A 21693-nucleotide genomic window follows, 5' to 3' on the forward strand; every position below is an offset into this window, starting at 1 on the left:
ATGTCCATTAAATTCGCGGTCGAATACATTTTTTAACAATCAGTAAATCTATTCACAAAAAAACTATATTCATATATTTGGTAAATGTTTATAATATATAATAAAAAAAGTATAATAACATTCGTAATTCATTCATGACATTCGAAAAGATACCTAATTTTTTAAAATATTGTTTAGAGTCCTTTTAAAAACTATGTGTGCATTTAGAAAAAAATAGGTATGTTTGTGTATTGTTCTTCCTGATTGTAAATATATATTTACATATACATTTTATATAATGTTATAGTTTTGATGTTTGTTAGCTGCTTGATTTACATTAATTATACTATAATCTCACTAAAAAAGACTTATTTATTTATAATATTATTTTACCATCCCATCCGTTCTGGTGGTCTGGATTCGATTTCCAGGGGGAGTCTAAATGAATATATGTCATTATTCACTGTAATATTTATTTAATGTCACCCTGGTCTGGTACCTGAATCGCAGGACTGATGATAACCTCGCTTCATGTGCCGTTTTGATACCTACACGCTAGATACGGGTTAGAAGAAAAAGAATACCAGTAATCTCAACAAAGATTTGGAAGTTGGAAAATTGTTATTGGCCGTCGTAAGCTTACAGTTAAAAAAACATCACAAAGAACTATTCAACGAAACGACCAGTGAGATTTAGCAATTTGTTTGCAATGTGTTCAAGGTACAATTTGTTTGTAAAAAAAGCCGTGTTCATATTCGTGCGAATAGTTTGTGTGGAGAGCTCGCTCTTAATGGCATCTTTTGTTCTATAAATAAATTATTATGCAAACCAACTGCGGCCATTTTACTTAACAATTATACTTTACATAAATTATTCGTTTACATGAAATGGTTGGTGAAAAGACGACACACGTTTAGGCGAATACCTACTATGTATCATAGTAATAATATTACACACATGATTAGAATGTGTGCCCAAAGTACTCAATATGGCACTCAATTTTCCGGGATCAACCCGGCGCATTTTAGCAGAACGCACAAACCAAAAAAAGTACGAGATTTTGTGGAACATTCGTACTATAAGACTAAGTATATAAGTATACAAGTTTTTATAGGTCTTCCTCTGCTTCTTTTTACCAACTTTCATATAAATATTTGAATTAGGGATAATTATTTCAACGTGATTTTCCAGTCCAACCCGGTAAATTATGAGTCCATGTCATATTATAATAATTAATAAATCAAAAACAAAAAATCCATTTTTTTAATATTTTTTCTTTCCTTCATTTATGGATTCCTTGTCTATGATAACACACTGCTTTAGAAAGGAAATATAAACAAAAATAATATGTGCCTCAAATCGGGTGTGAAAAATATGTTCTGCCATGTATACTCTTATGTCCTGGCTCGATAGTGTAGTGCCCAACACATTTGGATACCATACTGGAGGTCCCAAGCTGGATTCCTTGGCGGTTAAGAGAAATGTGGGTATTATATTTTCATTCTTTTATTTATTTAATATTACCCTGGACTGGTACCGAAAGCGCAGGACTAATCACCTTGCCTTCATATAACAAATTATCAAATTAATATTGCATAAATTTGATGCAGTGCCCAATGCGCCATTGGGATCGGATAAGGGTCAGTAGTATGTATAAATATGTTGCGTTAGCAAAGATATTCGTTTTTTACTAAATCCTGTAAGTACGGGTTTTGTGACATGTGTGGTTTTTGTACTTATGTTTTCAATTACGTATTACAAAAAAAACACGCTATTCTGACCTTGGCGTCGACTACAGTACCTATAGTATAATATTCGTTGATAGCATCTGGTATTCTTAAGCTGAAATAAAAATGTTTTACGATGATACTTTTAAGTTTATATGTTTTTTAAACCACATTATTATGTTGATTTTTTTTAAATATATGTAATACATATATAACTATCAGTAGCATGCACAGAGTTTTTAATCTGGGTAGGCAGTAGAGTTGTGTAAAGATAAGGCATAGTAGGCACTGGTCGTGTTTTTTTTATATGGAACGCGAGTAAAACAGGGAAGGCACTGCTTTTCTGCCTATATAGAATTCACGCCTCTGCATACTATATATACCTCCTTTTACACATTCGTATAGTTTTCCAATAATTTTTCCTATAAACTCAAAATATTACCTAATATTTTAGGAGTTTTTGTATAGAATTTGGTTTATCATTGCAATTTAGATTCAGTTTTTAAAAAATCGCTAATTTTAGCTTCAATCAAATTAATGTTTTATTTTTATTTTTATCAATTCGCAATATTGGATGCCAGCGACGATATAGCAGCATGTACATATGTTATGTAAATCTGGCAAAAAATTAACAAAGTAATCTGCGAACAAATTTACGCAGAAATCATTGTGTGGGTGACTATATAGGGAGAAAATATGATAAAAATGATCATTATTTTGTTAAATTTACATATACGAGTAGGTTTGTTAAATCTGAATTGGAAATCCATCAAATTTAATTATACAGATAAAAAGTAAAGGCGGAACGTAATAGAGATAAGAACACAATACATATTTCAGTTTTTAATTTAAGTTTTACTTAGTAAATACCACGTTTGTTTAAAATCTACTGAGACACGTGTTTCAATAAATGAAATCATATTTCTAACTATCTGTTCCGTTTGTCATATTTAAAAATCCAGGCAATATGGATGTTCAATGATGGGCAGAATAGTAAATGTTACACAAGTGTAAAGTGATCACTCAAATTAAACAAGGACCGGTCGTAAGACTTGTAAATCCCCAAACTTCTATATTCCCTTCGTACAAAAAGACATTTCACCTGTTGAGACATATATAATTGTATATGTTCATATATTTTTACACAATACTGTGACTTATTATGTACATAACTGTACGTGCACGGATTTGCAGCTACGAGTGCACAACCATTGCTACTATTCCTGCTCCATTTCCCTTCCCATGTAGCAGTGATATCATTTACCTTGAGCTCCTTCACTTACACGATCTGTATCCTATCAAATATATTCCACTCTATATCCAAGAATCAGGAGCGCAGGACTTGCCTAGTACAATTAATGTTCGAGTAACACCGTGTTAGCCTTTGCAGTGCCATATACACCATTTGGGTAGGGACAGCGCTAAAAGCAAAAACAAATAATTTATAAAATTACCTGTGATACTGATGATACAAAAAAAACACTTTTTCATTTTTCCAAAAGAATTGTTGGAAACTGAAAATAGTCAATATATAACGAACTGTGAAAGACGTTTCACATAAGTTTTTTTATCTAAATTCTTTATTCCTCTTAGTTAAAATATTTAGGTATAATAGGTCGAGAAAAATTATTTAAGCAAATACGTATTTTTAATATAATAAATTACAATATGAAATATATAATAAAAACAGTTTGAGAATCTTTACCATTTCGTTTGAAGCAATAGTTCCTACTCCATTTCCTTGCCCACTATATATATTAATATATACAAACGTTGCTATATCAATGATGTCCTTCTATCTGAGCTCGTTCACTTGCGTTATCTGCACTCATAAAAACATTTTCCACTTCATAATTATTCATTAGCTGGAGGCTGGAGAGTAGGTGTGATCATCTTGCTTTCAAATAATCATGATGGAGTTAGCACCGCATTGATCTGATACGGTGCCCTATGCAAAATTAGGTAGACAGGTTTTTTGTAACGCAAGGTTAGGTTTTCTTATTCGAATTACAACCATAGAGATATAGTTTCTAGGATAATTATGGACTCTCCGTAACAAAAGATGAATCTATAGTTTACGTAAAATAGATTTGGCCATTTTTTTATTTCCACTAACTCGTATAGTACATGGTTTTTCACAGTATATTAACAAATTTATAAACAAGGTAAAATTATGGAGATTCATGAATATATGCTATCTACTGGAAGAAATGTTTATTTAAAAAAAAATCAGCTGTTTAAAATAACATTTCACTCCGCGGCAGGTTCATTCTCGGCATTTTCCTCATCATTTTCTTGGGTTGTTTCCTCGTGTTCATGTTCCACAAGGTCAGGATCGAATTCTTCTGGAAGGGGTTCCACGAAAACTTCTTCGAGGGACTTTTTATCCACAATGCAAGGAGTGAAGTCGTACGCAGTGGGCCAGCATTTCTCTGTGGGAAAAATGCTTATGAAATTACTAACCAATATATTATATTGTTAAGAGGAATTTCCTGTAATACGATAATGAATTTAAGATATAATATCATGCAAAATCAATACCAAGATTTCTTCGAAATGTTACAAAATGTTATGTGAATAATCTGTGAGTCTATTCAAATATCGCTCATTCCTTTCAAGAACGTTATAAATCAAAAATCGTCAATTTTCAGTTGTGCATGTTTTCGGAATGCCCAGAAAATTTACTATATCACGGCAAAAGAGGCATATTTTAACTTAATATTTACCGGATACAGGACAGAAAATGTTGTTTTTGCATTTTGATTAAAAGGTATTTTTTTTTAAATATACTAAATATTTTTCAAATGGAGAAAAAACCTTCTGGTTTAACCTAAAAAAATCTGTTGTACAGTAAAAAGTTCAGTAAGTGGCTTGATATTTATTTTTAATACATTGTGTTATATTTTTAAACTTTAAAAACGTTCTCCTGAAAAATCAAGTTTTTTTTATTTATTACGTTCTTGAAAGGAGTGAGCGATATATGAATGATTGCAATAAATAGCTTTTTAATTGGTGACAAACCAAATCATGATCAAATATATTTTCTACAAGCAAAGATACTATTTTAAGAATTTAATAAAATAAAAGAATACAAATAAAATCACTGCAACTCTATTATATGTTTTGTGACTATTATTAGGGATATGGCTAATTTTTGTATTATGTGGACTCATAAGATATTTCTGATGCTGTGTACGTACACGAAGATACCAAATAACTCTCAAATTGCTCACAATATTTATTTGCCAATGCGAGAGATCACCTGTGGGTGTATGCAATATCACTTAAGTGTACAAGACAGCTACTCAAAAATTTAAATTACTCAATTTATTTCATCACAGTATATAATGAATATATTCGTCTACATGACATAACCAATTTAATTTCCCTATGCAAGGCTATCCGGGGACACATGTAATATATTTTATACAAAGTACTTTGATTCATTTGGAGACAAAACTCACCAAAAGTGAATTGATAATCCGGCAGTGAGTAGTACATTGTGGAATAAACCCTCAAATCGATGGTGTATGGGGACTCTAGCACATATTCCAGCAAGGCGTATTCCGGCAGATATTCTGTCTTTGTATCTTTTAGGTATCCTGAATTAAAACTGATCTAAAATCAATTTAACTTTGTTTTAATAATAATTTTGTGAAATTTATAAAGCGCCATTTTCATAAAATACTACCTCAAGGGCGCTTGCATCTTACACAATTGACGACAAAAAATATATTACCATCATAACAATTACATAAATGAGTGGGATGATTTTTTTTTATAAATATCATATTTTGTCTGGGATTGGATCTTTTTTCCGAGACGTTTAACCGATACTTAAGAGTAATAAATAAAAATAATAACTTTTTAAATGGTAAATTTAACACTTAAAATAACAATACCCGTTTTTCTTCTACGGGTAGTAATGTTAAACTGTCCATTTTCTTGAGAAATGTTTCTAAAACTTCAAAGTGGTATGACATTGGAGCTCCTGTATTCATCTTAGCAGCTAACGTGGGCGGAGTGGTAAAATGATATACATCTTCTTGTAGACATCGCTGGAAATAAAATAAATTACATCATCTTTGTAATTTTAGTATAGCAATGGAATACAAAATAAAGGTATCAATTTTAAGACCCAAAATCAATATTTAATCCCAATGGATAAGATTATATTTTGACATTATGGTAGGAAGCATGTGAAAGAGATAAGCGCTTCTCCCTAGTAAGATAATAAGCGGTGTTGCAAAAACCTTAATTAGACTCACTTGACGTTGGGGAAAATTTAAAAAATGTTTATATATTGCACGTGGCAATACATAATATATTTTTTAAAAGAGAAAACCCATCAGAAAAGAAATATGTACAAAGTTTAAAAACTTGGAAAGTTATTGTAGATAACGATAAAGATTTTTGTGAGATTACAAGGATTTAGAATTAACTTCACAAAACAATCTACTAACAAACAAAAAAATACAAATAAGTAGGTAAATTAAATATTTGTATGTATAAACATTACAGTGGTCCTCGACTTTCGTACATAATATATTCCTAAAATGTGGAAAAATGTTTTTAAATAAAAATTAAAAAGATTTGAAATAACGTTTCGACATTAGGTACAATACTCATTGGTTCAATATCCGGTGATTTTTCGTGAAACATTAATGCTTCACGTTCATATTTTTGATTGTCAAATTCTTAAACAATATCTCGTTTTTTTATGTTTAAAATAACAAAATGCACGAAAGTCGAGGACCGCCTGTACATTTTCTTACTTCTCGTATGTTGTGGTAAACAATCAATAACTTTGCCCGCCCAAAGGCATTTTTATTATTAGCATCAGCTAAAAATAATCGTATTTGACGAGAAACACCTTCTTCTGATCCCTGGAGAGAAAAAAACGCTCATAAAATCTAATTACTTAAGTACTAAACACTGGTCTTATATACATGTTTGTTACACGCATGTTTTTTTTCTTTAAGAAAATGTTCTCGATAGAGAAATATCTAACCCTTATACGCATCCAATGGTGCATAGAAAACTCCACCGTATAGAAGCATGTTATCTTGATCATTTATTACACGAAGGAAAGGTGATCAGTCTTGCGCTTCAGGCACCAGTCCAAGATAAAATATTACACTAATATTTTAGTGAAAAATTACTTATATTTATTTTACCCTCCCCCCCCTGGGAATCGAGCCAGGGACTTTCAACACGGTATCTAAACGCGCTAATCACTACACTATGGAGACAAGAAGATGTTGGCACATCAAACTAAATGATCCTTTCTCATACTAGTTTTTATTTTATTTAGATACCTAGATTTGGAATCCGGATTCAAGATATTAAAAATAAGTTTTTTTTAAATAACTAAACCTTGTTCCATTCGACGAGATCAGATACTGTCAAGTTGCATGATTACTTTTAATTCTTGTATCTGGGTAATATTATAAAGTTAGTACCATATTACCAAAAGAACTATTTAAAAATATATATAAACATCTTTATGACCAACAAAAACTTAAAATCCTATAAAAAAATGCATTTTTTATGTAACTGCTTTCGTTAAATGGAACAACCCATAATAAAGGTAATGATGGTATTAAAAAAAATAGGTACATTTTTTTAAAGAGTATTTTTCTTTTATATACCATATACAAGCAATTATAAAGTGTTAAAATGTAATAAGGAACTATGATTTTTAGGTAAAATAACTATCTATTACTGATCAATTGATTTTAGAAGGAATACATATTACATATTGATTTTTTGTGTACCTCTACAACCGCAACATAATATTTCTGGTAGGCGAGAAATAATCCCCGTACAGGAGCATCGCAATACATGGAATTGACATCCGATATATTTTTTTGAAAAAAAAGCAGCAAATTTTCCTCGGGTTTTTCAAAACTGTGTGCACCGGCGTAACAAGCGCGAATTAAAAAAACTTTCTGTAATATTTTAATAACTGTTTAATTATATAAATATCAAATAAACTATCATACTATACACACTTAATTTGAAAATAAAATTTACCGAGTCTATTTCCTTGAAATTATTTTCAATAACATCTAGAACGGAATAAAACCCTGATTCCATTTTATAAATGTCAAGACAAATAATATCACCATGGATACGAAGGATTTGTCATGTTTCTATTTTTATTTTATGGTGTTAGGTGGAGATTCAGTGCCTCGTGAAATAACGTACGACCGAACATTACTGAATGGTGCAACTTTTTGCTGTTCATTTAGTAAACAAGCATCATTATATCCGGAAAACCATAAATTTTACAAACCAACCAGCAATGAAAATAAATCACGATGATGTCTCTAATCGTAGCCATTTACTTCGTAGGATTCCATTATTTTATGAGTACATATTAGTAATTACTTCCATATTTAACATTCCATTTTTGGGAATTATACGAAATTGACGATAAGGCTAATTCCCGGCAAATGTCTCTAAATATTTTACTATAACAAATTCGTTCTATCTTGACTGTTTTCTGGAGTCTTTTACCTTGTTAACTGTAAATATGTATCTAAGAGCATTAAAAATAAGCACCATATAAAATTATCATAGCAATAAGAGTATTTATCTAATATATACATATGTTATGTTGTTAATTCGCGGGGCTAGCTCGCGCGGAATACTATTTAGTATGTTTGTATAGTATTGATGTAACTCCCATTTTGTGACTCATCCACTCACCCTACTCACAAGAGGTGATGACTCATCCCTCATCCCAAGATAATCCCTTTTTGATGCATTAACAGCGATTTTGACGACATTACACAAAAATAAAAGCACTTACTATTAAAAGTACCGCACTGGTTTAAAAGCGAAGAGAAGGTGAAATACGGAGGTGTATCGATATTACCAAGAGTGCTGCTTGGTTGATTTTTCACTCACGAATTACATGAAATTATAGTAACTTTAAACATAAAGAGTAAATCCACTCACGAGTAGGCATAGGCTATGAAACTTAAAAAGTTGAAGCCTGATTAGGGTCATGATAAGCGATGTTGCATAAGCCGTATATAGATTTCAGAGTCACTTGGACGTTAGGCAATTTAAAAAAAAATTGGTTGATTTTTTTTTTAATTTAAAGGCCGGATGAAAAACATTTTTTTATTCCGTCTTTATATGTATTTGATTATGTAGTATTACCAACATTAAAATAAGTGCATCACTCCTGTGACGAAATTTATTGCCAGCTTACGAAATTGCCGTTTTTGAGAAAGCTAATTTTGTAAATTAAAATATGGGGTGTTATTGACACAAAAGGAATCGTAAAATATCATTTTATGTAGAGTGTGTTCAATTCGATATTCCTCCAGAGTAAAAATAGTCCATTCTAAGAAAACTCTAGTAATCTGAAATATCCAAATTTTAAAATTTGAGTCACTAGCTAACCAAATTCCGATTGATGAATTTAAATATAGCCATGAATTCGCAACCGAATAACAAAATTCTAAAAAAATTAAATTAAATTTATATTGATTATTTATATACAGAAATCGGGAATTTTAGGAGAGCCGAATGATTACCGAGCCGGATTCAGACCACTGCTCTAGAGCAATGAAGATTTTCCCAAGATAGGCGCTTAAATACAGAATCTTTATTTTACAGAAATTTACCCACGCCAAAATTACGCCATTTTTATGTCAAATTTACCAAATAAATAAATGTCTTAAGAATATGATACATATTATAGTCGATTGGGCGATAGCTATTTTTATTTTTAAAAAACTTAAATATTGATTAAGTTCACTAAAAATCAATACGAATGACCACCTTACCTGTAACAATATGTATAAGTTGGAGAAAATAGTGGGCGATTCGGAAACTACACCTAGCCGTGTTTACACTACGATCGCGAACAAGTTAGCGCTCCGTGGACGCAACTAGAAGGTACGCCCACGCACTTTATGAACTTCTAAACCTTCCCGCACCCAATGGTACATAGTGCACTGCACCGTATTGTTGCAGTGTTATCTTGGACGTTACTTACATAAAGGCAAGGTGGTTTACACTACGATCGCCAACAAGTTAGCGCTCCGTGGACGCAACTAGAAGGTACGCCTATGAATTTTATATTCTTCTTTTAGCCCTTACCCGCACCCAATTGTGTATAAGGCACTGCATTGTATTGCTTCAATGTTACTTACATGAAGACAAGATCACTCCTGCGCTTCAGGGTAATATTAAATAAATATTAGTGTTAATCACTAGTACTTATCTTCACCCCCCCCCCCTCCCTGGGAATCGAACCCGGTAGCTGGACACGCCAACCATTATACACGAAGGCGGACTTTAACTTATAAACCAAAAGGCAGCATGTTCACCTCCGCTGCGAGCAAATCCATCCCCATTTTGTAAATCACAGGCATCCTCCGTACCACAATACCTCGCGAGTGTTTTTGCCTAGAATTTTCACTCATGAATTACATGAAATTATAGTAACTTTAAACATAAAGAGTAAATCCACTCACAAGTAGGCATAGGCTATGAAACTTATAAAGTTGAAGCCTGAGAAGGGACATGATAAACGGTGTTGCATAAGCCGTAGCCAGATTTCAGTCACTTGGGACATTAGGTATTTCAAAAATACCACAATACCTTCCTGGAGTGTAGGCGGTTCGTTGCCAAATAATACATTGCACTCGCAATAGTCACACTCTGCACGATCAACTACCAACATGCAATCTCATAATTCTGCCTATGGAAAAAAAAACATTTTTTTTTTCTCTCAAGAAAATAAGTTTAGAATAAAGGATTAGGAAATAAAACTATAAAAGTTGCATTCTTCTTTTATTTGTCATTTACCAACATAAGTTGGGGGTTCTTAATATCTAGCTGCAGACAGATATTAAAACATTTCAAAAATGATATCACAGAAAACTCCGCTTCGACAGGTGCGGAGACATCCCGAGGTTACTTTTCAAGAGAACCGACCATTCTCTACACTCACGCCCGATATAGTGTCCAACGCAAACTCAATCCCAATAAATAATTAAATATTTGAGAAAAACATTTAGTACTAAAAATGAATGATCCTAGGTGACATTGGAATGGATTATGTGAAATACTGATTAACTTTAATACACCCTTAAATATTAATGGAATTAAAGTTAACAGATGGTGAGAAATTATTCCTAGCAACATCTGCTGTGTCAATTTTCAAATCTTTTGTAAGATCCACCGCCACCCCTGCTGTAACCGCCGCTGCCCCCCTTGAAGCCCCCGCCTCCTCCCCCCCGCCCGAAGTTGCCGCCCCTCTTGAACGATCCACCGCCCCCTCCGTACCTGGAGCGACCACCCCATCCGCCGCCCCCTCCATATCCTCCAAAGCGGTTTGCCATGTCCTGGAGTTTGGGATTTATTTCCTGCAAGAGATTACACGAGAGATTACTATCACATATAAACATCACAACGCAAAAACATAATAAAAAATTGGGGTATTGTTGCACCTTACGAGGATGGGATCCAGACATTGAGAGTGTGGACACCGAAGGCATTATCAGTTCACTAGTTTTATCTACCTCTCACGCGCATTCACGGTGTGCTATTGAAAAGCAGGTCCGTGCCAAAGGTGAGAGGATACTTCTGTTAAGAGTATTTATAGTCTTTGTAAGTACAATTGGTCCACTTTGGGCAATTCATAATTCTACACAAATCTAACTAGCAGGAGGGTAAAAGCTTGACCATTAACAAGGCAAAAGATCTTATTCTGACTGTTATTCTTTAGTTAGAAGAATTTCATACAGATTCCTAGACTAGAAACTAATGGTTTTGTTTATATTACCTGATTAGCTTCTTGCAGTACAGAAACCAAGTCCTTAGCTTGTCTGCTATTGGAGGGTGTGAAGAATGCGTAAGACGTTCCTGTACTTTTTGACCGTCCTGTTCGTCCAATTCTGTGGATGTAGTCCTCGGAAGAATTTGGATAGTCAAAATTGATAACATATTTAATTCCTTCAACGTCTGAAAAAATACAACAGTTACAATTGCGCTCTAAATAGAAAAATGATAAAAATTCAAGTATATCAGCAATAAATGAACTTACTCGAATGTTTGGAGATAACATCTACTTAGTTGAAATATTGTTGAGAAAGGAGACATTTCTTGTCTCGACTAAACCATTTTACATTAACCGACTTGATTTCATCTGTCTAACACATCAAGAGAACCCAGGAGAAATTGTAACCCACGATATCGATATCTCACGTTGTATCAACGCAGGTTCCAACTCCAAGTGGCCGAAGTGATCAGAAACCCAAGCGGGGAGTCAGGAGTCCAACATGAAGAGTTTCCACGGGAATGGACTCTCCTGTATCTGACCACTAAAGGTTTCGGCCCCGGTTCAGGATCAGTGATAGGCAGTCAGTATAGAGGCACATGACGAGTTATTGCATTCTCATTCTAGCTTGCCACTTGAGATAGCTTTTACAAATACAAAGCCATCCTTTAGTTGCTTTATTACTAGATCCGGTGCTCAATCACCAATGTAGAACACAATACTCATCCAGCTAGTGCCTCTGAAACAGTGATAGAAAATCATTATGACCTCAATTCAACATTATACTGAGATATCATAGCGGTCTAACTTTTGCTAATTACTTATGCAAGCAATATTTCAACAACACTCTTAAAAAGCCAAGTGCTAGATACATAAAGCCAACTCACCAAGTCCACGGGCGGCTACGTCAGTGGCAACTAAAATGTTACATCTCCCGTGACGGAATTGGTTCAAGACAAAATCTCGTTGGTCCTGTGTCTTGTCTCCGTGCATACAAACGGCATGAAATCCGAACCTCTTAATGATGCGAGTTATATTTTCTACTTTCTTTTTAGTTTCTACAAAAATTATTGTTTTAGCCCCGGGATCGTGGATGTTTCCAATTTCCTGCAGGAGATTGTTTAACCTGAGAAGAAAAAGGTATTTAGAAAAAGGGTACATTTCAGACATCGCATATTGTTACTGTATAAAATCAGATCTTCTTAGAGGATAGTTTTATAAAATCACAACGTTTCATACGTACAAATTCATCATAAAAATAAAATGGTAATAGTACAAAACAGGCAAAACATTATACTCACTTATCTTCCTTTTCATGTTCTTGGCAAACATCGACTATTTGCAGAATGTTGTGGTTGGCCGACAGCTCCAGAGAACCAATGTTAATCTGCATATAGTCTCCTAAGAAATCCTCTGCCAACTTCCTCACTTCCCTAGGCCACGTGGCGGACCACATGAGAACTTGTCTGTCCGGGCGGATCTGCTCGATGATCTTCCTGATCTGGGGCTCGAAGCCCATGTCCAACATGCGGTCGGCTTCGTCCAGAACCAGGTACGTGCAGCGGGACAGGTCCACCGTTCCCCTCTCCAGGAAGTCGATGAGGCGACCGGGAGTGGCGATGAGGATCTCCACCCCCTGCCTCAGCTCTTGCGCTTGCTTGTGTTTGGGAGCGCCCCCGAACACGCAGGCGTTCCGCAAGTAAGAACGGCCCCCGAAGTCGGAGGCCACCTGCTGGATCTGCTGGGCCAGCTCTCGGGTGGGGGCGAGCACGAGGGCCACGGGTCCCTTCCCGCGATTACTCTCTTGGTGGTTGATATGAACTATGGCGGGAAGGATATAGCCTAGAGTCTTCCCCGAGCCGGTCTGCGCGATGCCCACTAGGTTGTTACCGGACATGGCGATAGGCCAGGACTGGGCCTGGATGGGGGTAGGTTCTTTGTAACCTTGAGACTTGATGTCTACCATGACATAATCGGGAAACTTGGCTTCTTCAAATTGCTGGATGGGGTTAGGTATATTGGGCCCGCTCACTGTGATCTGGTGGGTGCTCCTGAACTGATCCACCTCTCGGGGGTTCCTGCTCACGACAGCCTGGTGAGGTTCGTAGAAGTTCTTCTGGAATGGTCGCAGGTCCCTGTCGCTCCATTGGCGCCTGTGCAAGTTCTTTCCCAGATCGTCCTTTCGCCCGCCTCCCCCCATCCCGCCGCCGCCGCCTCCCCCACCCCCGCCGTACCTACTTCCACCTCCAGAACTTCCAAACCGTCCTCCTCCATTAGAACTCTTCCTGCAAAGAAAAAAGAAAACAATTCACTAACCTAAAATCGTAAATTTAGAACGAAAATAATTTAGAACGAATAAACTAACCATGTGGTAACTGAGATGCGGTAGTACTAGAAATGACCTAGTACACCCATTCTGTTACAGATTAATTTACCTCCATTTTCATACACAAACACCAGAAAGCATTCGTGTCGTTACAGGAGTTTCTAAGTATAGCGAGAAATTGTTATATTCAGAATAATCAAATATTACTTATTACAGGGACACTTACTTACTATAGAAACAAGATTCAAACAAATATATAACATTCGGCCACAGCAATGGCGTCATATAAAATGTCAACGAAATACCACGCGGAGTATTTTATTTTTGCATCGAATTACAAAATAGTGCTTATTGAATGAAGATTCGCTGAATTTCGCACATTGGATAGCCTCGTTTTAGCCATAAAACGACATGTGGGAGCTGAATTTAAGATGTAAAAAGAAAATGGTCGATGACGCCAACGGAAAATCCGCCATTGAATTTCTTTCAAGACAGAAGCAATAATCGATAAATATAGCTAAAATATAGTGAAGGGGTTTTATTTGAATGCTTACATGTTGAAGTTTAGTGGAGACGATGCGTGGATCACGCGATGAATTGGGATTACACTTGGTATTTAATCCCGTTTGAGATGACGGAATGGACTGGAGCTCAGTTTCTGCAACAAATAGAATAAAACATTAGTTTCATCATACTCCGAATGAAAGCATTATTTAACGAACAGCTACAACATTAGGCTTTAAAATAATATCAAATCCTTGAGCTAGAATAAAGTGCAGCTAGTTTTCGAAGAAACAATATAACGTGCTCACCCGCTCGCAGCCAAATTGGTAAAGAAAAAACTTGCTACGACACAGACGCACGAACCGGATTTTGCACCTCAACTACCGAGGGACTAGATACGTTTTCAAACAGGAAAACGTTAAATAGTGTACTGTAAATTATAAGGTAAAAACTTTTCATTCGCAAGTACCTACGTGTACAATAAAAAAAAAAGAGATTGCATTTTAAAATACCCTTGGGCCTCATATACCACGGTTTTTTTAACACTTTTTTTATAACACGGATGTATAAATTGAGGCATATATTTTGTACAACACGCGTTTTATAACACGGTTTCAGAAAAATAAATGAATTAATTAATATTTTTAATTTGTATCTTTAGCTTTATAATTGTTTTATACCTGATACAAGAGATTGTATTAAGAATAAGAATCTTGATTGTTGGACAACGCGCCAGGATATCCATAAGATTTAAAAAATCCTCATGTTGAAAGATTATTTTTACCGCCTAACACTTAATTTATAATTCAGCCCTTAGACCGAGGTATAATTTCAACATACGAAATGTTGAAACATACGAACACTTGAAAAAATAGTAGAATACATACACTTCCACAAACATGGAAAAAAATTATATTCTAAATTGTGTCGATATTGTTTCTGAATCCATTAAAGAAATAAAACAATCAACTTTAAATTCTTGTTGGAAAAATATATGGCCGGAAGTAGTCTCCGGAGAAAATGTGTTACTATCAATAGAAGATGAATACCAAAGGACAATAAATATTTTTTGTGGTATTGGAGGAGAAGGTTTAATGACATGGATATCCATGATATTCAAGAAATATTGGAGGTTCCTTCGTTTTTCAAAATTTTGAATGAACCTACCACAATTAATGACTCATGTTTCACGTTAAAAACTATAAATGAGGGCTTGGATTTGGCTATTTAATTAGAAAAAATATATATTGAAAAGGATCCTATAATGGATAGAAGTTTGTAATTCCATAGGGTATTACAAGAGATTTTGGAACCTTATGAGGAAATACATTAAGATTTATACTGTAAAAGCAGACAATCACTAATTACTGATTTTTTGAAGGCTAAAACCGCAAGAAATTCAGAGCCCTCTCCGATGATGAAAACTTACAACCAATCTTGAAAGAGTGTGAAATATATAGAATTATTATTTATTTTCAGGTGATAGCGATGATGAATGATTGCTATATAATATATATTTATTTAAATATGGCTTTTTACATCAATAAACATAATATAAAAGATGAAAAAAAAGAAGACCATACAAAAAAAGAATAATACAGAAAACTATACACATGATTACGCCTAGCAAGAGAAATTATATTGTATGTATAATTAAAGTTTATTTCAATAAATATGTAAATTTATATATTTTTATTAATAAAGTACATATTCATATAAACTGTCTTTGATTTTTTTTTGGATCGCAAACCCTAATTTTGTATGAACTTCAAACCTTGTATTACACGGTTTTGTATTACAAGAGGTTTTTGTGGAATCACATTAAACGTGTTATACGAGGCTCCAGTGTATTTAAAAACGTATCCAAATCATATTTCATTACCATCTATTAGTTTGCGCCACAAACCATTTGAATAAGTTGCAGAAAACAGTCATGTTTACTGATACGACTAGACGAAAGGTGATTATGTTTTTTATTTATTTTCATACATACATTTCACTTTTTTTTCATCATAGGTTTTTGTTTTTCCCCTTTGAGTTTTATCCTAAAATTATACCAAGTTCCCATAGGGCAAGTAATAAGTTTTAAGTACTTATAAACATATGTATGCATAAATAATATTATTTATAGACATTAGCTATCTTTGAATATAAATAAACGGTATAATTTCACCTCATTTGCAGTACATTGGTGTCTTGAAATATATACTCCAAATAACTGTCTTTACTTGTTCACTTGCAGGCAATCATTTATCATTTGTCAAGACAGCAGGTTTAACCAATAGCCAAAAGCTTCTTCTTCTTTTAACCCATATCCGCACCTAATGGTGCATAGGGCACTGCATCATATTGACGCAGTTTTATCTCGATTGTTACTTACACAAAGGCAAAGTGATCACTCCTGCACTTCAGGGATCAGTCCAGGGTAATGTTAAATAAATATTAGAATGTAAAATCACTCATATTTATTTTCACCCCACCCCCCTGGGAATCGAACCCAGGACCTTCAGCACGGTAGCTAAACACTCTAACCGTTACACCAAGGAGGCGGAAAAAAGCATTAGATATTATTAATAAGTAATATTAATAATTAATATTTCAATCATAAGTTTAAGACTTGATTTGACTAGGACTATTTACTGTTATAATGGAAATTTGCTAAGCAAATTTGATCTAAATTCATTAGATGTAATATTCTAACTTGGATAGATGTCAACTACTCAGTCATCTCAACTTAGCATAATCTATGATCGAAATGCATTGCAAAACAATATATAAAATTCAAACATTTGCAACGTTATAAGATAATAATTTAGTTGAAAAATAATCAACTGCTGGCTAATGACAAAATTCACAGTTGAATTTGAAACTGTTTTTAGGATTGAAACTGTCAACTAAACATCAAATCGAGTTATTTGGCAGAATATCCAAGAGATAAAAAAAGTTACGAATATGTCTCATTGGAAATTGAATCCTGGATATTCATGCATACTAATAATGACGCTTGATTATCTTCAAATCCCATTTTTAATATTATAGTCTCAAACATACTTACATATAAACTATCTTGTTTTGTTGGAAGGTTTTTTGAAAGTACCTACATAATCCAATATTCATATAAAAACTATAAATACATAGTTAGTAACTCTTACATTCTCCGCTTGGAGACAGAGAAAGGGGTATAGAACATTTTGTTAACCATTGATTAATAAAAGAGGACAAATATTTTTATATATCGTTTATTAATATACAATCTATGAACATGCCTCCTCAAAAGGAACTCTCATCACAAAAAATAAAATAATTTAAATTGCAACAAATTTTATTGTGAAAAGTAATATGCTGCAGGTAAACAGCTGGCTAATGGTTGTGGATAACAATAAATTAGTTTAAATTCTTCCGGGGAAGTTGCCTTGGGAACGCTGTTCATCCCACTTGTCTACCCACTCATCGGGGCACATGGAGGAGTACACTCGCTTGAACCACTGGCAGGGCTCGTACGATGACCCCTTTACTTTCTGGCACCTATGGAAATCCAAGTAGCTCTGGTAGCAGTACCTATACAACAAAATATAAATATTAGGGTTTAAACATCAATGGAATCAGTTTTTATTTTTATTTTAAACAAACGCGGTCCATTGCGTTCACTGGGTTCATGGTTACCGATTTCAGATTGGTGACACACCAGCCATAACCAGCCTGATGATGGTCATATAAAATAAAAGTGGAAAATTCTCATAAGCTTCCGTTTCCTTTTTTATATGCTTACGTACTTAAATCATACAACCTGAGAGTCTGCTTGTTATTTATTTTTTAACAAAAATAGAGGAACTATTAAGAACAATAAATAAAATAATTTCATTAATTGATTCGGCAGTCACTTTGTGGTAAAAATCTATCCATTTTTAATTGAATTATTTACTAAGTAAAACTTAAATTAAAAATAAATAAAATAATGCTTGAAAAATAGCATATCTCCACAATACTAGATGGTAAGAATAGTAATTGAATTTTTAAAAGTATCCATATTTCTTATTTCGTAGAACATTTGCTCGTTTATATTTTATATTAAATTTTTTTCTCATCAAAACCAGATGGAGACAAAATGCTATTAAAACTTACTTTTGTTTTTACAAATACAAATTGGGTTGTAACGCAGTTCTAGCATCATGAAATATAAATCAAGCATTCCGAGATGGATCTGCTAATGAAAAAAATGCTCAATATTGGTTTCAAAATTTTTGTTATGCCAATTGGAGTATCGTCAAGGAACCTCAAGGAAGACCATGGGCCCGTGTTGATAACGAGGAGATACGAGAGATTGTGGAATATAATACACAAACAAATGCTCGTAAACTTGGATCTAAATTTGGATTAGCCATACCTCTGTTTTGAAACATTTGCGCGCCATAAATAAAGTGAAAAAATTAAAGTCATATGTGCAGTATGAATTGACATCGCTTATTGCACGCTAACGCACGGCCCCCATAAAGCTTCATTAACCGTTGATAAATTATGAGCTATTAAACGTAATTAATTAATTGTTTCGCAATTATGAGCTATTTTTACGACAGAAAAAATATAATAAGCAAAAAAATGTCATAGAGGACTTTAAATTAAGATTTTTTCAAAAAAAGGTATTTATGATTTGCCCAATCGTTGGCAGAAAGTCAGGGGTGCTGATGGAAATTATTTTAATTGAATGTAATAAATAATGTAGAAAATAGAGCATTTTGTTTTTTCAATTTCCTCAACTCTAATTTCATTGTTTCCAACTAAATATTTTTAAATATCATAATTAATTTATTTGTTATCTAGGTAAAACCTGCTGCCCTTCCGAGATATTTAAATATCAATATTAGTTTTAAATAGAGGTGACAAAAAAAATATTATTGAGGTTTTAGCATTTATCAGATGAAATTCGATTCTATTATACCTCAATTATATGGTTCTATGTATTGATGGGGTTAATCGAGTGATTTTAAGAACCGAATGATTAGTAATTGGGTTATACAAATCAGATAATCGATAAAGAAATGCTTTTCGATCCCCCTTAAATAAAAAAGTTTAAATAAAAAAAAAATATTAATTAACAACGCTGATGAAATTATTAGTACCACTGATAAATATTAAATTAATAAAGTGAGTACACTGGGGCACTGTCATTTGAATAGCCAGAAGCACAAAAGAAAACTCTGGCTTCTGCATTATCTCCATTTGTCGAAGAATTATTTTAATCTATTTAAAATGTCATTAGACGTTTTCTATTGTATATTAAGAAAAATGTACAATTTTGTAAATATTAATAGTAATTTCAAATGGAGACACTCTAATAACAGATAATGTATGTAAAGTGCGACCAAAAATATAAAATCCTTTTTTCGGTGGCAGTAAATAACAACAGGTATTCTTTATACTCAGTGACACTTTATATCGTGTAATCTATGGATAGAAACTAGACTTACCTAGTCTGATTCTGATTGGGAAAACGGGGATCAAATGGAGCAGTCCAAAAATCATTTGGGGATTTGAGTTCCTTCGCCGGCATAGGCATATTGCTGCGGACAAAAGAAAATTACTTTATATAAATGATAAAAACTGTTTTCTACAGAGATATATTTATATTTTTTATTGTAAGTTAAATTTACCATAGAGAAAAACATGATTGTCACATCACAAAACTTAAAACTATCAATACGATAAAATTTATTTAAACAGAGGTCTCATTTTGCATTCCTCGTCGCAAGAAGAATCTTTATATTTTTTTACTTCTTTCATGTAAAGGGACCATGCGTCAGTGGGTGTGTTATCTACTACTTGCTCCTCAATACTCTTGGGCTTCTTCACCATACCCGTTTTCAGGACCCTCCCCCCTCTGCGCTTGCCAACCAGAGGAAGGGACGGCTTCTTGATGCCTGGCTGGGATGCGGGAGTAGAGGAAGACGAAGGCTCTTCCTGAGTCTTTTGCGCCTCTTGCAACTTTTTAAACATTTCTAGGAAACTGCCGTCATTTCTGAAGGGTGTGGCCGCCGGAGTCTGACTAATGCTTTGCGATGGATAATTATGCGATGTAATTTGCGACTGGACGTCTAGAGGCAAATGTTTATAATGACGATTCAAGGAATGACGAGAGGCTCCATGTGGGAAACTTTTATTCTGTTTTGTTACTTGATCACCTAAAATATTATCGTGGCAATCAGCGCTTTCATTTTGTTTTATAAATTCGGGAGAATGTTTCTCGGGACTATTACTCGAATTAGAACTACTACTTTCTGAAGAGCGAGATCTAGAATATTTAGAAGGGCTGGGTCGGTTTTTCACAGTGGTTCTTTTACTTGAATTTTTGTTACTGCTCGTTCTTAGCCTTTCATTCGACGTAGATCTACTTGTAGACGTTGACCTATCAGAGCTAGTGGGACTCGGTGATCTGAATTTTTTATATTTGCGAGTAGATCTGTCACGTGATTTTCTCCGTTTAGGGGATGTAGAATATCTTTTTCTTCTTGAAAATCTTTCCTTTGATATTGAGCGGCTTCTTGACTTCCTGCGCCTTCTCTCAGGAGATCTGGATTTACTTTTATAGTGCCGTTTTCGATCTTTTCCAGCATTATTTCTGTCATGCTGATGCAAAGTTGCAGAGTGCGAGGATGCAGAATTGTCATAACCTCTTTTTTCAGCTGAATTGAGTGACACTTTAGAGTTTGAACCAGGTCTGGGGTGGTCAGATTTAGAGTACGGAAAGTTATCTCCAGAACTGTAAGCGGTACTGGTTGCCTGAGAGTAATGCGGGAATGAAGAGCGAGCAGTTTGAGGAAGTCCTAAGATGCCGGGCGAGGTAGACTCCGGGATGGAAGATGAGGGTTCCGTCTCGGCTCCTGGAGGGCCACCATCCCACGTAGAGCGCTCTCCGCTGAGTCGGGACATTCGTCACTCAGCTGGCTTGGCTTTGATAAAACTGCAGTTGTGGTTCGTAGGTTTGACGACACCTACAAGGAAGAGCACTTTTCGGTGTAAAATTATTTCTGAATTTCGGATTGTGTCTTCAACCCTGTAATGAAGTCTTGTAAATAGACTTAAGAGCTGACATTCATGTATTTCAAAATAATAATTACGTAATTTCGAATGGGCACTGTGAAGTATATATTCAGAGGTGAGGAGAGAGAAAGAGTATCGAAGCAATTCTAATTAATACTACAAATAGTCACTGGTAAAAGAGATTCAATAAAATTCACTTACATGCAGAGTGTTCCGACTGTCGATTTACAAAATAGCAAAATGGCTGTATGCAAGACAGAGGTCGCGAAACTATTCGCTTTTCGTCCAAATTCCAAATCGATGGAGAATTTTTGTTT

The 21693-nt window shown here is 34.3% G+C and overlaps 3 protein-coding genes across 8 annotated transcripts; all 3 read right to left on the reverse strand.

Moving 5' to 3' along the window:
* Positions 1–3773: 3773 nt before the first annotated feature.
* On the reverse strand, positions 3774–7931 carry LOC148313470 (uncharacterized). 2 transcript variants are annotated; one of them, XM_088262361.1, is made up of 6 exons: positions 7743–7931; positions 7484–7657; positions 6482–6592; positions 5609–5764; positions 5171–5324; positions 3774–4138 (listed from the first exon to the last, which is right to left on the reverse strand). In XM_088262361.1, the coding sequence occupies exons 1-6, from the start codon at positions 7803–7805 to the stop codon at positions 3957–3959; spliced, it is 840 nt and encodes a 279-aa protein (XP_088118487.1). In that variant the 5' UTR covers positions 7806–7931; the 3' UTR covers positions 3774–3956. The 2 variants fall into 2 exon arrangements, with proteins under 2 accessions (XP_088118487.1, XP_088118495.1); XM_088262369.1 differs by having other exon boundaries at positions 7484–7801.
* A 2579-nt stretch (positions 7932–10510) lies between these two features.
* Positions 10511–14690, reverse strand: Rm62 (ATP-dependent RNA helicase Rm62). The gene is made up of 6 exons (XM_088262442.1): positions 14650–14690; positions 14392–14495; positions 12813–13796; positions 12399–12637; positions 11518–11696; positions 10511–11098 (listed from the first exon to the last, which is right to left on the reverse strand). Coding segments are annotated over exons 2-6 (1617 nt in total). The 5' UTR covers positions 14394–14495; positions 14650–14690; the 3' UTR covers positions 10511–10885.
* Positions 14691–17564: 2874 nt separating this feature from the next.
* Positions 17565–21675, reverse strand: LOC148313472 (cytochrome c oxidase subunit 6B1-like). 5 transcript variants are annotated; one of them, XM_088262509.1, is made up of 4 exons: positions 21578–21675; positions 19990–21327; positions 19807–19919; positions 17565–17899 (listed from the first exon to the last, which is right to left on the reverse strand). In XM_088262509.1, exons 3-4 carry the CDS (start codon positions 19893–19895, stop codon positions 17731–17733), a joined length of 258 nt encoding a protein of 85 aa, XP_088118635.1. In that variant the 5' UTR covers positions 19896–19919; positions 19990–21327; positions 21578–21675; the 3' UTR covers positions 17565–17730. The 5 variants fall into 4 exon arrangements, 3 of the variants coding, with proteins under 3 accessions (XP_088118628.1, XP_088118635.1, XP_088118618.1); XM_088262502.1 differs by having other exon boundaries at positions 19807–19899; XM_088262492.1 differs by lacking the exon at positions 19990–21327 and having other exon boundaries at positions 19807–19899.
* Between the last annotated feature and the right edge of the window lie 18 nt (positions 21676–21693).

The sequence above is a fragment of the Brachycentrus maculatus genome, unplaced genomic scaffold (assembly GCF_059751285.1).
Source record: "Brachycentrus maculatus isolate JH-2025_06_01 unplaced genomic scaffold, ASM5975128v1 h1tg000011l, whole genome shotgun sequence".
NCBI lineage: Eukaryota > Metazoa > Arthropoda > Insecta > Trichoptera > Brachycentridae > Brachycentrus > Brachycentrus maculatus.

What these genes read in the sequence shown, in the direction of transcription:
- LOC148313470 (XM_088262361.1), bottom strand. Translation starts at nt 7,805, where the DNA reads ATGGAATCAGGGTTTTATTCCGTTCTAGATGTTATTGAAAATAATTTC. An exon ending in ATTATGTTGCGGTTGTAGAG is followed by an intron (nt 6,593 to 7,483) that starts GTACACAAAAAA and finishes TTTTCTCTCCAG; the next exon opens with GGATCAGAAGAAGGTGTTTC. An exon ending in GGATTATCAATTCACTTTTG is followed by an intron (nt 4,139 to 5,170) that starts GTGAGTTTTGTC and finishes TTTTTCCCACAG; the next exon opens with AGAAATGCTGGCCCACTGCG.
- Rm62 (XM_088262442.1), bottom strand. An exon ending in GAACATGAAAAGGAAGATAA is followed by an intron (nt 12,638 to 12,812) that starts GTGAGTATAATG and finishes TTTTCTTCTCAG; the next exon opens with GTTAAACAATCTCCTGCAGG. An exon ending in CGTAGCCGCCCGTGGACTTG is followed by an intron (nt 11,697 to 12,398) that starts GTGAGTTGGCTT and finishes GTATTTTTTCAG; the next exon opens with ACGTTGAAGGAATTAAATAT.
- LOC148313472 (XM_088262492.1), bottom strand. Translation starts at nt 19,895, where the DNA reads ATGCCTATGCCGGCGAAGGAACTCAAATCCCCAAATGATTTTTGGACT. An exon ending in CCCAATCAGAATCAGACTAG is followed by an intron (nt 17,900 to 19,806) that starts GTAAGTCTAGTT and finishes TTTGTTGTATAG; the next exon opens with GTACTGCTACCAGAGCTACT.